The sequence below is a fragment of the Gasterosteus aculeatus genome, chromosome 1, assembly GCF_964276395.1.
Source record: "Gasterosteus aculeatus chromosome 1, fGasAcu3.hap1.1, whole genome shotgun sequence".
Classification (NCBI taxonomy): domain Eukaryota; kingdom Metazoa; phylum Chordata; class Actinopteri; order Perciformes; family Gasterosteidae; genus Gasterosteus; species Gasterosteus aculeatus.
This window is the reverse complement of record NC_135688.1, coordinates 24,681,241-24,698,219: the sequence shown is the minus strand read 5'-3', so window position 1 is coordinate 24,698,219 and position 16,979 is coordinate 24,681,241. Positions and strand designations below refer to the sequence as shown.

The following is a 16,979-nucleotide window of genomic DNA, read 5'->3' as shown; positions in this document are numbered from 1 at the left end:
GCTGATACAGTCAACCGATGAGAGACTAACGTGAAACTCCAAACAGGCATTAACCAAAGTCAAATATATATTAAAAACACACACAGTAAAGGCACAGAAAGCTAAATACTTTATCGGGGGTATAGAACAAATACTATTTGCGCAAATTGAGACGTCTTAGAAGGGATCCCAGAAGGCCCCACTTGGCTTTGCCATCAGCGTGATGAACTGAAACCACTGGTAACAACAGCACATACTTATTTCCAAGATAGTGTTGTTCTGTAGAAAACAAAAACCTCGGCTTTTTGTTTAGTGACTGGTGAGATTCCCTGGAGATCCATCGGTTTGATCCTGGTCTTTAAGTTGGATCTCAGAGCTTACGCATGGATCCATTAATGGACTGCCCAAAGGTGAGGCCTGCAATTAAATTCCATATCTCCTGAAACGAGTTTCTGTGGAGCTTTAAGAAAACAGAATAAACATAAATCAAACAAACAAGTGTCAGATTTATAAAAGAAAAACACAATTTAAAACATTGACATTGTAGGGGCTATGCCACTTATTGATCCCTTTTTCAACTTCCCCCACCATCAAACCACTGTGACTGTCTTGTCCCTCAAAGAGCAACCCAACATTTGCCAAAAAATATGTAGAAATAAAAAGCTTGATGTTATTTGTAGTCTCAGCCCACTAGTTCTACTCTGGTACACTCACACGTGTGTGTGTGTGTGAGGGTTTATGTTAACACATTTTTATTTTTACGCTGCATTAACTGAGGGATTCATTCATTACATCTGATCACAGCTGTAGAAACAAGTGGATCTGTCCGTGGTCCTGAAGCCAAAGCATCAACAAAGCTGCTCCCTCGCTCACCTACTTTTATGTCTTTGTATAGTTTTTTTTTTTTAAATGCAAGCTTTTAATTGATTCCATCATCACACGCCGTGGGCATGTTTCCACATCAGTAGGACCAGACAGCTTTTGTAAGGAAAGCAGTCAGATGAGTGATCTGAGAGGCCTGCCTATTTGCAGAGCAAAGTCTTTATAACGCGTAGTTCGGCACAGTGCAACATGACAAATGCAACTTTTACCTGCGATAATAAAAAAAAACAACGGTGTCTCCCTGCCTCTGCACTTAGCTGATAGGATATGGATTCAGCAACTTGGTGGCTAACCGGGAAATACAAATGATTGCAAATGATGGAGTATTGTAGACTCAACCAGATGTTGACAGGGTTTTTTTGTAGCTAAATTTCTATCCAAATAAAAACATTTGTATTTAGCTTTCCATTGCAGATTGGTGGCATGTATGAATACCAGATTAATTCTCAATCACTGCAGATGTCTTTTCAGTGATTCAAATAGTTCTGGTGTTGTGCTTCATTCCATAAAGATTTAGTGTTATTGAGTGAACAGTTATAAAAAGCTACGACTACTTCCACTTAAGTGACACTTTGCTAAAAGACGGCTAACACCTAAAGGAAACATTAAACTAACTAGTGAACTGCAAACACGTATTTAAATCACTGACTCGTGTCTCAAAAGAGTCACTTATACTACACAAGAGACGGTCAAATAAAAGAAAAGCCCGGTGAATTTTAGCACTGTTCCCTTTCTGATGGAAGGTTGGGAGAGCAGGTATGAATAATCTAAACGGTTACATCCTCAGTGTTATCCCTTCAGCTCTGGGGGCGAATTAGCAACTTTGTGAAACTCCTGCTGTTTACGGGTTATTTTTTGCTTTCCATTGTGCTTGTTTAGCAAACGTCGGCACTCTGCGAGATGTTTCGGAGAGCAAGCAGAATGTTTCGAGTGTGTTACATAAACACACTCGTGTACGCTCCCCCCGCTTGTTGAGAGCCGAAGCATGTTGTCTTCGGATAGTAAAGCTATATAAAACAAGAGCACTCCCAGGTCGACTGTTAACAACGTGTGCCAATGATTCATTCATGAGCTGCGTGGAGCGGCGCCGAGAACGCGCAAAAAGCCGGCGAATGGATTCGAGGCCGGGGATTGGACGAGAAGAAGGTCAAGCCACGGCTGCAGTCGCCTCGCTAGGAGCTGTGAGTGTGTTAACTTGGGACTTTAATGAGCGTGATCAGTAAGACCGGGAGGAAAGCTGCTCCATTAGCAAGGCAATTAGGACATTTCTAGTGAATCAGGAATCAGGAAACATTTATTGCTATAATATGTCAGACATACAAGGAATTTGACTTGCGGTTGGTGCAGTACGTCAATGGGCGACAAGACAACAGTGCGAGAGGAAGAAAATAAAATGTAATGTATGGGTTAGTAATATAAGGCTATGGGTTGGTTTAAAAATTAAGGAATAAAAGTAAAAAATATTTAAAAATTACAAATAAAGTGCACCAGCGAACAGAAAGTGACTGCTCAGTGCCAATTTGGACAATTGCACAAATCCACTGACTTCAGCTTTGGATGCAACTCAGCACGTGTTGTCGATCAAGCCGCCTGATGTTATTTCATTTTTTAATCATGAGAGCAGATGGATGACACAAGTTGATGTGTCTCAGCTTGCGTCAATCCCCCCACCCCCAATCGAACATACCTCAAAATGCACTTTGTCTGTCCGAAGCAGATTGCATGTATTGTTATCGCGCGCTGCAATTAACCTGTGAACTGTTATCTGGCAGCGTTTATACGGCTTAAGTCTTTTTTTTCTGCATCAATCTGTCGCTTTCTGCTATTTGTAATGTTCTGGTAGTTATTGTTTTCTTTTTTTCCTATTTTCTGAGCTTTCTTTTTTTGTTTTCGAAATCAGAGCAGAAAGTCGCCTCTTTGCATCTCATTTCAAGTCCCGCTAGATGACAAACTTTGTTTTATTCAGTCAATCTTGCAAAAGCATTTTCAGTCATTTTAGAGCACTTTAAAATGAACACTATTTATTATAGACTCAGCTGACCTGTTGAAATGAAGAGACTCCACCCACCACTTAACCCACATGTCGGTAGAGGCTGAGAGGGGTCCCTCCGCTCCACCAGCAGGCAGGACACTCGGCAGCTGGGCTTCTAACAAGTCGAGGGGCTTTAATTACCCTCGTTGTTCCGCTGAGAGTGAAGTGGTGAGAATTGACGATGGCTGTTGTGAGCATTGTTGTAATGTAGGCTAAAGCGCTTCGCTTTTTGTGCAAAGCCAGTCAGTCTTGATAAAGATCTTGAGGCGTTTTACAAGCCTGTGTGTGTGTGTGTGTGTGTGTGTGTGTGTGTGTGTGTGTGTGTGTGTGTGTGTGTGTGTGTGGTCTATTTTAGAAAAAGGTCAAGCCTGAATATTTTGAAATGGCACATTTAAACTGCTTCAATCTTCTGGCTGGATCCGCGTCTTGTTTAAATCCCACTTCAAACTGTGTGAAGTAAAGGGGCTGGTGGAGATCAGCGCGGACATGCACCAGCGACTCGGATCCCCTTCTGCTCGTCGCTTTCCTGTGAGGAGACCTTGAGACAGCTTGCGTGTTCAACGGTTCAGTGGCAGAGTGGGTTAGATAGAAAAGTCCCAGATAGAAAAGCGCCATAAACGCGATGACCTGATGACATTCATGCAAAAGAATGAATTTTACGTGCAACATCTGTTCCTGCCCTTAATTTGAGAGCATCGTCCTTTCTGGCCATTGAGTCATTGGACTCAAAAACAACTATTTCTAGCAGCTCTCGAGTGGCGGAATTTCTCTATGGAAAGCAATCCTATTTACTGATGACATGTAACAAATGTCCGAGAAAGAGGGGATTGTAATCTGCTGGGGCGGACTATTACATATTAGGCTCATATGTATAGTTCTGTAAGCATTTCCCCCCGGCTGAACCCTGTGATGGATTACTCTACTGGACGCGAGCAATCGGAATCAGCGCTGCCGCATGTGGGAGAATAACCACGCACCCGTGGGGTCGGCGATTGGGGGACGTGTGCGTTCTGTGATCGGGGAGGTCTGACATCAATATGAGTAATCGAAACCGTCGCTGCAAAAGAAAATCTGCCACGCTGAGGCCCGCGCAGGACTTGTCCAGGCGGCACCTCAAATCAGTCCCTTACGTAAGATAAAATGTGCCTAAATCCATTACATAGAAACCTCTTAATTTATTCTACCTGAGTCACTATGTTTAACAAACTAGTGACAAAATCCTCAACTCCTGTGCTCCACGTTGACAGAAAAATGCTTCTTGTCGGCCCGTTTTTATCGAGGGGCGCGAAGCATCGATTGAGCTTGTGTCATGAAGTTTAGCTTTAGTGCTGCGTGGGTGACAGATGGAGTGAGAGATCAATCCCCAGCGGGAAAGAGAGGGTCATCCATTGATCATTCGGGAGGAAAACATGCTTTTTTGAAGTCAATACAGGAACCTTTCCATCAAAGGAAAGCGCAAGAACGAAGCACTGCATCGGCTTCTTTTGAATTCACGAGTCCCTGGTAGGTTGGAGGGAAACGGGTCAGTTTCGGGGGGAAAATAGTGGAAAAGGTCTCTTGTCGAGACGGCAAGTTTGAGGCAACTTTTCGTGATGGGGATGCAGGGGAAAATGCTTCTTTGTGTTTGTGACTTTCTCCACAGGGATTCTTCAGCAAGTTACCTTTTGCACTTTAAAAAAATACCATGGAAAGGGGAAAAAAACCAGATGAAGTGTAAAGGAGCTTGCAGCATCCCCGCCACTTTTCACTGTTGTGAGCGAACTGATTTTGTGCTCGCTTTCAGTTCATCTTGGCCTCGGGTCGCCATCTAAATCCCTGCGTTTTGCATTCAGGCTGTGACGCTGATGATGTGGAGGACCTCCATCGTGTAGAAAATAGCTTTGCCCTTTTCTATCCCATGTAGACATAGAAATTACTCTTTTCTTTTTTTACCAGAATGGGACGGAAAGTGAAGAGTAAAATATTAATGCCATCCAGGTGAACTTTAAGAGTCAGTTTCCTCCAGCTCAGAGATGGAGCGATGTTTCCATACACGTTGTTGCTCTCTGAAAAGCCTCTTACCCCACACACAAACACACACACACACATGCACTCTCTCTCTCTCATACACATACACGCAAATACTCATAGTCTCTCTCTCACACACACACAGCATGGATTTGTTTTCTCTGTGATGAGGAGGATTATGGGATAAAGGAGGCGAGGCCGCGGCAGTTGAGTTCAGTTTGGACCAAAGCTGCTCCCCGCAGCAGCAGCAGCAGCAGCAGCACGACGGACACGGACCGGCGTCTGGTTGCACCCTGGAGATCCGCCGCGGCCTCCGTACAGTTTGAGCACGAGAGCCTCCGGTTGAGCTCCTGAAGTTGCAGCGTTTTTTTGTTTGTCTTTTGGATGACCGAGGAGCGAGAGTCCTGGCTGAAGTGCGTGCGCTCGGCAACAAACTCCAAAGCCCCCCCTGCCCCGCGGGCGCCGAAAAGGACCTTCTATTTTGTTTCCTCTGCAGCAGGGCGTTAATGGAAGAACGGATGATGTGTGTTTGGTGTGAGACCACCACCGTCTGGCGAGTCCATTTTTTTCCTTCTGCACAACAGCCGATCAGCAGGATGAGCGATCGGCTGTGACACTTCCACCAGCAGCCTCACTGGTCCCCGATGGAGCTCCTTTTGCACGTCTCTAAAAGCCCATTTTCTTTTCCCGCACACCGCGAGCTATGACATGACGGACTGATGTCTTCAGCCCATCAACTGCACAATATGGGAATCGAGCAGCTGGATTGTTACGGCGATGACGTCCTCCTCTAGTACGCTCTTTCTTCTATCTAAAGCATTTGCAGCCTTTGCCCCAGTGATCAGTGCAGGAAAGGGCCGTGACCGATGTACACCTGCAGCGTAACAGAAATGCCATCATTCTAGTCATTGCTACCACGGCTGTGCATTACCTCGGGATGATAAACTCTTCATAGTTGATGGCTGCAGTGACTGTTCTCCAAATAACCCCAATATGGTGCGGCGTTTTCCTCTGGCTTGATGATCTCATGCAGCACTCGTATATTACAACCTGTGCGTGATTAGTCACTGTAGCATGTGTGGATTCTATTTGATTGATTTTCAGTTGATTCATTAGGGTGGCCTGTTCAATCCCCCCCGCCCCTCCCCCCCGTTCTTCGGAGACATCGTTCGTTCGAGCAATCTGCGGTAACCGGATCGGCCGTCGCATCAGTGATTCTCCTCGGCGCACCCGTGCAGGTTTCACAGCGCTCTCTCGTCGTACGCGCGGCCATTGATCGGCCATCAACGGGCCAACGGGTGCGCTAATTTGACCGCGATTGATTGCACAAAGCAAGCCACACACACACAGAGGGACGAGAGGTCACGCTAATTGGGCCGAAAGGGCTCTTACCAGAGGGTCCCTGAGCGGTTTATCCAGGCGGGATAGACTATTCTTTTCTTGAATAGTCTAAGTAGATGCATTTGCCGGGATGTTTATGTATGAGTGCCGTTCCCTGTGGATCTTCTCTTCCAACTTGAAGATGTGTTGGAGCTATTACAATAATCGGTAGCTTCATTTAAGTTAATAGCTTGTTTTTCTTAAAAGTCACTATGGGACGGTGGAATGAGAGACTTTTAGGTTCTTAAAAATGATCTCAACAGGTTCACTCTGCTATGAATGAAGATACTGGTCCTTTAACAATCCTTCTTTTCAACAAAATGCAAACTACGTAGAAATCAAGTGAATGTTTTCTTCACTTACCTCAATTACCTTTCACAACACCTGGATAAAACAAATTTTTTGGCCATGTGTGACAATCAAATGCTCATTTTGCCCGTCCTTTATGTTTCAGCCATAAGAACAAAATGTCCGGCTGGCCCCCCCCTGGCCCAGGCTCCTGGGCTGGACTGCAGGGGCCTCCATACAGCTGGGACAGCATGAGCAGTGCCAGGGAGGGACGGGACTGCCTCACCAAGTACGTGCAGCATGGTCATAAACATCCGCATGTCATGTGATCACGTGTGTTTGTGTGATGTGCAGTCATCCCCGTAGGAGCGTTATTAGTCGCAGTGCAGGGCTCAAAGGTTGTTAACACGACTCCCGCCCTTTATACCTACCTCGTTTAATCACTACATAGAGATGATGAGGCTCTGAGTGTCATGTGTGGGATTATTACTGTGATTCAATTAACTTTTTGGATGCACAAATGGCTTTGGGTGGCGGTGAAACTACTCTTTGAATGAAATGATGATGGCTGCATTATGTCTGGTTGGTTCTTTACCTCCTTTTCTTGTTTGCTGTCTTATCCACTGCCTCTCTCTCGCTGATACTTTCCCTCTGGAGTGTTTTCACCATTTCGTCGCTTCCTTTTTTTTTTTTATCGATTAATCTATTCCCTTCGGCCACCTCCTTTTTCTCTCCAACCTATTCTTGTCTTCTGAACTCCTCTTTGCTTTAACCCCCGAGACATCAATTCCCCTCCTTTGGTCTGTGCTCTCCCGTGTCTGGTTTTCTGCTCTTCATTGCACAAATGCAGCACTGATCAAATTAACCACTTGGCACACTGGGATTGTTTTCAATCCTGTCTGGTCTTGTTTCCTTTCTTCCGGCTCTCCTGCCGACACACAGTACCGTGCATCCTCTGATAGATCCCTTTATGCTTCTGTTTTCTTGCATATCCCCTTCCCTCCTCCTTTTCACTCCCCCTCCTCTGGATGGGGAGTCACATATGACACGGGAGACTGCTGTATATGTGGCCTTGTTCCAAAAGAAAAGCTGTTGGCTTTATTGGAGGTGACACAGATCAAGTGTCCTGATTGGATTTCTGCGAGATGTAAAGACAAGAGAGCCCGAGAGCGACTAAAGCCGAGTTATTGGACAGATATGTCCCCTAACCTCAGCAAACATGAACAGCGAGTTTGTCACTGTCATTCTCCACTCATGTGTGAATTTCAACTCCCTGTAGTGGGGCTGCCAAGCTGTATTTATTTGCACGTATTGTGAATCAAATGGGAATTTAGAAAAAAAACAACAACAAAGAAAATAAGAAATCAGTTCCAACCCTTTGACATTGAACATCATTTTTTTTACAGTGTGTGTTGAGTAAACATATTTGTGGTGTGTGATCTTAAGATTATCCAGGCTGTACTATTGTCCAATAGTGTAACAGTTCGGGCCCTTAAATACGGTTACCGGCGAAATGATAAACTACTAAGTAAACAGCAGCCTTCAGCACAAAATAGTATTAGCCACCAAACGTTGTGTATCGCATTCCAGTAGCCTAGAGAAAAATAGTCCCTCCAATACAAACTACATTAGGTCTCCTTGCAAGATCTCGCACCATCTCATTCATTCACGTCGCTTCATGACAAATGAAACCGATCATTTGTGGGGTTTCCGGTCTGTTTTCGACGATTGCCATCGAGCTAAAAACCGACAGCAACTGTACATTATCGCTGAATAATGCACTTCCCCCGTCACTCACTCTCAACCAATCAGAACGCTGGATTTCATCTACCCGTGTTAAAATGGGCGATAATCAAACAGTAATCACTACATTCATATGTCAAGACATTTAGTGGGGGCCTTTTTTCAAGTGACCTTCGATAAGTGCATTCAACCCCTTTAGGTAAACATACTTAGCATGTAACATCAGTAACTGGGCTTTTTCTTAAAATAATCCCATACAGATGAGACGCTACTCATGCATGTCATCAGTGCTCCATCCTGATAATGTGAATCAGCGGTTAACAATTGAGAACAAATTCAGTCAATGTAAGTGATAAAAAAATCTTGAACAATTCAAATTCACAAGAAGCAGGAGCGTGACGGTGAGTTGCATTGTGTGCGTGATTGTCCCATACTTTCATGATGCACAGCAACAACAAGAGGATTTGACCTTTTCGGGTTGAGCTTGCCGCTGACCCTCATGCCATAGCAGCTCTGCCTTCCCATGGGATTAATACCCACTGACCCTAACGGAGAACACGGGCCCCCATCGCAGATTGGAACATGCTTTATTACAGAGAGATTTAGTCCATAACCTCCCCCCTTTCATGTGATAAATTATGAGAAAGTGCAAGTGGGAAAGGCAGCCAGTTTAGAATGGACGCTGGCACGGTGACAATGGACACACCGGCCCGTGCGGGAACTAATGTGCAGCGAGGAAGCAGCGCCTGCCAAGGGAGCGTTTTGAGCTGTGAAGGAAGGAGGCGGGGGGTGGAAATAGAGATGGAGTAACATGCATTAAGGTGAAGAAAAGGACAATGTGATACTTCCCTAATATTAACCTGTGCTAACATCGCTTTTTTTTACATTTGAAAAAACAGACGAGTTACATAGCCAATGACGAGAATGACAATGGGGGTAAATATGACTTGATAAAGAGCGAAGATGTCTTTGTAGACTCACTATTTGTATTGTTCAGCATGCATTTACATACATGACATTGTGGTAATGTGACATTGGCTTTACGCACTCAGTTTGAATAACTGACTTGATTTCAATGATTGGTGCACTTTAATTTAGAATAGTCTGCAGACTTCGGAATCGATGCAAGAACCAAATTGATTTCAGATTTGAGATCTTTGGCATTTTATGCTCTTCCGGCCTGTGCTCTCTATAAATAGCTCTAAAGCGTAACATGTTGTGCTAATGCCCAAACCTGAGCCAGGGCTCTGATTCTTGAGCAGCTGATTGGATGGCTCAAATCATCCGCTCCCAATTTAATGTTTTCTTTCAGAGCTACAACTAATTTCTATTTTAGGAATGAATGGATTGATTTAATTTTTAATGTCCACTCATATTATAATCATCAAATTGATTCCCCCTTAAACTGCAGGGCGGTTCAGCCGATTAAACGTTGAATCGTTTGTCGAAGAGAATCAATGTGCTGACTCATACTCCTCCCCTTTTTTCCTTCTTCCCAGCCAAGTGTCCCAGTGCAGCTCCCTGGAGGAGGTCCACCTGGACGGGGTCCCGCCCGCCCCCCGCCTGGTGGAGATGAGACGGGACCCGGTCCTTGGCTTCGGCTTCGTGGCGGGAAGCGAGAAACCGGTGGTGGTCCGCTCTGTAACACCAGGTAGGCCTCTGTAAGGGCAGGTAGATCATTGCAATACACCAGTCCCCAGAAAGATGTCGACCAAAGCTGTCGCTCGTACCGGGCGTGGCTTTGGCTGTTTATCCTGCGCCAGTACCAAGTGGTTTCACTTAAAGTGCATTAATACACCTTGACTAAGTTCAATGTAGCCTTCCTTCCTGTGTGACTCACTTTCCAACTGCTGCACTGAACTGCATGCGTTTTTGACTGACGGCTAGAAAAGCAGTATTCATTGCCTGAACCATCAACACTGAACATACGATACCGATAGATCAACTGAGAGAAGATTAACTAACAAGCTGGAAAGCAAGGCCTGATACGTCCGGAGGGGTTTGCATGTTGAAAGATTGCTCCGAGCGATTTTATCCGTTCCTCCTCAGTGTCTGCGGCGCGCCTGTCACTGCAAACAGTCGCCGTAGGGATCGTTGAGAAGCAAGCCGAGCAGATTTTTGGCTTGTTTGATTGTACAACTACGGCTAATTAACACCATGCAAGGAAGACAATAAACACAAATGAATGTGGAGTTTTCTTTCTCCACAGTGTATTTACTGCTACCAGCCGCCAGCCAACACACACACACACACACACACACACACACAAATTATCTCAATAACCAATCAGTTGAAACAATGAATATTGGATAGACAGTTGTTGGCAAATACCCTTGTATATTATACAGCATGTGCTCTGGGACGCGGCAGTTCATCAATGCATGTGTCAGGAGTCGGACACGGCCACGTGAGCCGCGAGCTGGTACATTGATATGCACCGTCCATTCAGCCTCGGCTGATTCATTTCCCAGACTTTGGCTGACGGAGCGAAAAACTCTCGATGTGCGCCGTCATCGACCACGGCCCGCGTGCGTTTGTGTTTCGCCTAGGTGGTCCGTCGGAGGGGAAGCTGCTGCCAGGCGATGAGATCATCATGATCAACGACGAACCCGTCGGATCGGCGCCCAGAGAACGAGTCATCGACCTCGTTAGGTGACTACAGAAACCCTCGGGGGGGGAGGAGGGGCGCTGTGATCCGTCAGAATCCAAGCTGTTGCAGTTCAGGTTCATCACGTGAGGGATTTCGTGGAGAAATAAGATAATCTCTCCCCCGAAAAACCCTTTTGTGAAGGTTATGGATAACCTCAATCTAAAGCACTAGTTGTCTGTCTGACCCTTTCATAAGCTATTAAATCCAAAGCTTCATGCACAGACTCTGAAACCGTATGTGTTTTTTTATTCCAATCCGCACATCAAACATAAGACACAAAACTGTTTTAAATGGCAAGTTTAATGTATATCTTTATCAAAACAGTCATTATCATTTGGAAATCTTAAAACCTGTGCTTATCACTCAAGCATCTTCATCATTGCATACCATCCAGATGAATACAAATTCTGAATTGAAAATGAGCTTTCTGCTATTTTGATGCACTCAGTTCATCTTGATCATCACAGATGATATCACAGTTTTAAATGGGATCTAATGAGTGTGTGTGTTAGTTGTTCGTCCGTGTTCATCCGTGTTTGCTTGTAAGCGGAGAGTCCATTTCAGCCGTGCTAATCGAGATCCTCTCGCTTATCTGTCGATCGCTGTTGGCGGCGATAGTCGTTTCACCATCATTCCTTTGTAATTCATTGTCCTCGTTCTTGCTTCTTGCTTCAGGAGCTGCAAAGAATCCATCGTGTTGACTGTCGTTCAACCCTATCCTGTGAGTAGATCAGCAACAAGGGTTGTATCACAGAAGGATCACTCTGTATGTGCAATGTGTCACAATAACAATCACAATAATCGATACATTAAGATATTAAACATTTTGATTGTCCTCTGTTTCATGCTCGGGTTAGTTGCTAACATTCCTTTTTGAATTCTCTTTACCTTTCGCTTGAAAAATGAAATTGTATTGATTTCTCCAATGTACAGCTAATGTGGCAAGCCGCTGTTTCCCCCCCCCCCCCCTTTCGTTTGTGTTGTGCATGTATTTATCTATGCTTCTCTTCATCTCTCTCCCCCCCATCTGTCCGTCTATTTCTCCCCCTTTGCCTCCCTTGTCTCTCTCTTTGGACCGTTGCCTCCTAGTCCCCTAAATCAGCGTTCATCAGTGCAGCCAAGAAAGCCATGCTCAAGTCCAATCCGGTCAAAGTGCGCTTTGCAGAGGAGGTCATTATAAACGGCCAGGTTCCAGTCAGTACACACACACACACACACACACACACACACACACACGTTTGTGTATGACCTATATACGCAATGATAGATGGTTACCGCGTAAGACAGACAGTTGAGTGACATCATGACATCGATGTACTTGAATAAAATCCATTCACGTATTAAACATCACCCGTATTGTGTCAGAAGGACGTGAAATGAACAGGATGAAAAGGCTGATGGTACTCATCCTTTTGCAGAACCTGGTGAAGGACAACTCGCTTCTGTTCATGCCAAATGTCCTGAAGGTCTACCTGGAGAACGGGCAGACAAAGTCTTTTCGCTTCGACAGCAGCACTTCTATCAAGGTGCGGGTTTCTGTGTGCTCCAACCCTCGGAGGCACACTTTGCGAGATTAGCAGTCCCTGCTGCATCTAATATTACAAAGTTTGTTCGGAGTGCAAATGAGTGCTTCTGGGATGCATACCGACTGTGGAATTTAATCACTGCTTGAGTTCAGATTGTTGGGGCGGCACATTTATTCAGGCGAGGTGGCGAAGAGCGTAGATTCAGTTGTGGCTCCGAGCGTGTAAACTAGGAAGTAAAAGAGCTGAGTTGCTCCTTTCCTCAGCGGTCTTCACCTGGTAAGCGTGTGTGTGTTAAAATGAAAGCCTAGTATTAACATGGGTGTGATCCGAGCGGCTCACCACCCCCTCAACACACACACGGCTTGAGTGACCAAGTCTGTAGTAATTTAATAAAATGTACTTTATCCTCTTAACCCTTAGACGCGTAGGCCATTGGAACCCACACTGCTCCATAGATGACCTTGATGAAATGATTACTTTTGTCAATAAATTTCTATGTTTTGTCTGATGACTGAAAAAGAAAAATCCAGAAATTAAGCTTTAAAGAAGATGCTTAATACTTATTATATGTTGCGGTCATCATGTAGCTCATAATGTTACACACCAGCATTATTTTACATTTTATTTCCATTGTCAAATTATCAAAAAACCTGTTCAGGTAAACATCCACATAATTATGAGAGCTAACTAAGAGCTATGGCAAGAGATAAAACCGTTAACTGGTGAACTTGTGTTAGCATGCTATAAAGAGGCTTTATTTGATTACGGTTGCAGATACGAGGTCCACATACCAATGATATATATTCTCTAAAAGAAGACAAAGGGAAACATTTATTTCTCTTGGAGTATAATATATGTTAATATAAAAGATAAATGGGAGATAATTTAACAATTTTGTCCCCTGAGATTATTAATTCAACGTTACGGGTTTCTGTTGAAGAATGATATATATCCCACCCTTATCTGTTTTAAGTGACTAAAAAAACAACTTGTGGTGTATTTACTTCAGGACGTGATTCTGACCCTGCAAGAGAAGCTGTCCATCAAATGCATCGAGCACTTCTCCCTGGTGCTGGAGCACAGGACGGAAGGCTCTGGAAGCAAACTGCTTCTCCTCCACGAGCAGGAGATGCTTACTCAGGTCAGAGATGTTTCCTCTGCGTTCACTCTCTTTGTCTGACATGCACACAAACACACACAAATTCCTGCTTAGTATTCACAAAGCATCTGGACCGCGGTGGCATTTATCAGCACTGGCACAGAAGGGCCGACAGCTCACATTACACACACACACACACACACACACACAGTGTCCACTCCATTCTAATGAGGTTGTGAGATCACAGGAGGACAACTGTAATATTCAGATGTGGAGCTCTGCACTTGGCAAGCGCATCGGCAGTTTAAGCATCCTTCACTTCACCGTAATGCAGCCGAGTGTCAATCTCAGTGACGGGTGCAACAGAGGAAAAAACTAAGTCACGCCCTCGACCACGTTAAATCTTTCATGAAATAACAACCGAAATTAGAATGATGATACCGGCCTCGGGGTGGTCTTGAGAAACTAATAGGCAGATAACCAAATCTGTGGTTTTAATACGTTACAGTCACCACCCTCGGAATGTAACCCCTAAGTAATCCTGAAGTATTACTTATATTTGATGCTGGTTCTTCAATGCTTGAATACATGTCAGATGGAAATATTCTACTTATCTCTCCACCCCGCTCATCTGTGACCCTTCTGTATCTCTTTCTCCCTGCGTGTCTCCCACCTTGTCCGTGACCCCAGGTGACCCAGAGGCCCGGCTGTGAGGAGATGAAGTGTTTTTTCCGGCTCAGCTTCGTGCCCAGGGATCCCGTGGAGCTGCTCCGGAGGGACGCTGTGGCGTTTGAATACCTCTATGTACAGGTGAGCCAAGTCCTGAAACGGGTTCTGTGAACCCTGCATGTGGTTTTGGAAATTCATAATGGTACTCAAGTTATAAAATGGATGTTGTCATGACAAAAATCTTAATTTGTGAATAAAATCTGCAAATACAACTTGTCTTAACTACTCTCTTGAATAATAGATTGCCTCACCATAGAATTCCTGTGATAATTACTCAAATGAAAATAGCCTGAAAGAAGGAAAGCGGATCCTTAGTTTATCATTTTGTATATCCGGGTCTTTACCGGGGACCTGAAACTGTATCCCTTCTGACAGAAGCTGAAGTCTCTACGGTTGGGAACAACTAATTTCAGCTTTGCTGAAACGGGATCCTTGTGTAACGATGCTTCCTGCTTTGCCGTAGAGTTGCAACGACGTGGTGCTGGAGCGCTTCGGCACAGAGCTCAAGTACGACGCGGCGCTGCGACTGGCCGCTCTGCAGATGTACATCGTCACCCTGACGACCCGACAGAGCCAGAAGGTGTCCCTGAAATACATCCAGTGAGTTTGGCTGAAAAGTGATGTGTTTTCGACAATACCAAACATAATCTGTAATGTCAGACTGTTGTACAGCCTGGAGCTGCTCCCTCAATACTACATAATAAGAACTGACTCTTTTTCTGGGATGGTTTCACAAAGGTTTCCTAGGGATTCGTCGTCCTTTTCTCCTGAAAAAAAATGGCATCCATTGGGCCTGCTGCAAAAAACCCTCGTACAAACGGGTGTTGATAACTTGCACAAGCAAGGGACTTAATCGAAAACGGGGCATTGACCTTAGAATCCTTTCTGCTGTTGACGGCGTTTAACCCGGGTCCGACAGAGTGACTCTGCTGAAATCAATGCGCTCTTAACAGAAACGAGTGGGGTCTGCCGCTGTTCCTGCCCCCCGTCGTGCTCTCCAGCATGAAGGAGAAAAACATCAAGAAGGCTCTGACGCACATCCTAAAAACCAACCAGAACCTCGTGCCTCCAGGGAAAAAAGTAAGCAGCCCCCCTTTGTCTTTCTTTGCCCTTGTTGGCAAACTTCTGACACACACACACACGCAGGGTCCATTTTTTTGTGACGTGATATCCTAAAATAGCAGCGCTGCCATGTTGTGACCTTGTAAAGGTTCTCACCCTTGTCAACCTGAGACCCTGAGTCGAGCCTGACCACGCATGCTAATGCCAAATGCATAATCAGATATTCATATTCACGCACGTGTCCCGCTCGTCTTGTCGACTCCAGCATATCATTTTATTTTCAATGAGACGTGCGTTCATACTGTAACCCGCACGTTTACTTTGACATGTGAGGATAAATGGCTCTTCACAGTGTCTCCACATGTTTAAACGTGCAAACAGTTTTTACTTAAGCAAGTGATTTACTACCAGCTGTCATGCAAATAAGGTTAGCTGCACAAGTAAATCTCAGTTAGACTGTTGGAACATATGGGGGGTGAGTGGGTGGGGGGGGGGGGAGGGGGGGGGGGGGGGGCTTCCAAAGTGAATTATATGTTGGATGAGGAAATGCTATACTGTGATTAAAAACCCTTGGTGACAGTGCGCGTCGTAGCGATGCACTTGGGCCCTGTAGTTCATCCTGAGTCGATCCCACTGACGCCATAAATTGTCCCTCCAGATATGTATTCACCCCGGCTGGATGTTATGACTCCTCATATCTAAGAACTGCAGAGCCCAGCTGTTTTCGGAAAATTACTTTTTTGTTTGTTTGTTTTTAAGTGAATATATATTTTAGCTTATTTTTTAAAGATTTACATCTTCAGTAGTAACAGATGAGCTCAGGGCAGCGACGTAGGAAAGGACGGAGAGTAAAAACACATTTCTAGGGGGATACGTGTTACAATAGAAAAAGTTATTAAGGTTTACAGATCTTTAGGCGATCTAATTTGGTCATTTTAAGTCTAGATTTCTTTTATTATTATGATATCCCAATGGTGTCACTGTTTTTCAGGTCTCTATGTATCTTTATTTTGATCAAAACAATTTTAACCAGACAGTCTCATCCTTCAGTTCCATATCTCATATCTATATTGCACACACATGGATGAATCAGATTTGTTCTTTATGCATTCACTTGCAGCAGTGCCTCTTTTCAACTGAGGGCAGCAGATATTTGGATCTCGAACCAATGTCAAGGACATATGGGAGTTTATTTATAGATGCTGTGCTACTCTGCGATTGGGGGAAGAACTTTGTTGGATGTTTAGCAGAATGACGGAAAATACAATTGCGTTTGTCACCTGAAAGGCAACATTAGCATTGCTCTAAGCCCAATGAAATCTACCTAACACAGCTTCTATTAGTGGAGCATGGAATGTAGTTAACATTAAAGAGAGTGTGTGTATAATGTCAGTAAAATGTCTTTGGCATACGAGCGCTTTATCGATCTCTTCCCTGTCAGCCTCGAGCAGTGCGATGTGCTGGCGAATCATTTGCATTCACAGCCGACTCCGATCCCACTGATCGTTAGCGAGACGCACGGCCGAGGGATACCAAAGAACTGACAAAACATCAGCGCCCCATATTAGCCTTCGCCAAAAGGAACGTCTCTCTCGGTTTGGT

The 16,979-nt window shown here is 44.7% G+C and overlaps 1 protein-coding gene across 6 annotated transcripts in view; it reads left to right on the top strand.

The window, feature by feature from the left end:
* The window catches only part of LOC120828751 (FERM and PDZ domain-containing protein 4-like), a 46,173-nt gene that overhangs the window by 21,987 nt on the left and 7,207 nt on the right, over positions 1-16,979 (top strand). For 4 of the 6 annotated variants that reach the window (XM_078098209.1, XM_040192306.2, XM_078098208.1 and 1 more), the window contains exons 2-11: positions 6,735-6,857; positions 9,811-9,962; positions 10,861-10,963; positions 11,637-11,682; positions 12,051-12,155; positions 12,380-12,487; positions 13,497-13,628; positions 14,277-14,396; positions 14,779-14,915; positions 15,269-15,395. In XM_078098209.1, the coding sequence (XP_077954335.1) occupies positions 6,735-6,857; positions 9,811-9,962; positions 10,861-10,963; positions 11,637-11,682; positions 12,051-12,155; positions 12,380-12,487; positions 13,497-13,628; positions 14,277-14,396; positions 14,779-14,915; positions 15,269-15,395 (1,153 nt within the window). Of the gene's footprint in view, positions 1-5,496; positions 5,694-6,734; positions 6,858-9,810; positions 9,963-10,860; positions 10,964-11,636; positions 11,683-12,050; positions 12,156-12,379; positions 12,488-13,496; positions 13,629-14,276; positions 14,397-14,778; positions 14,916-15,268; positions 15,396-16,979 lie in introns of those variants that run through there. The other 2 variants (XM_078098206.1, XM_078098205.1) reach the window with 2 other exon arrangements.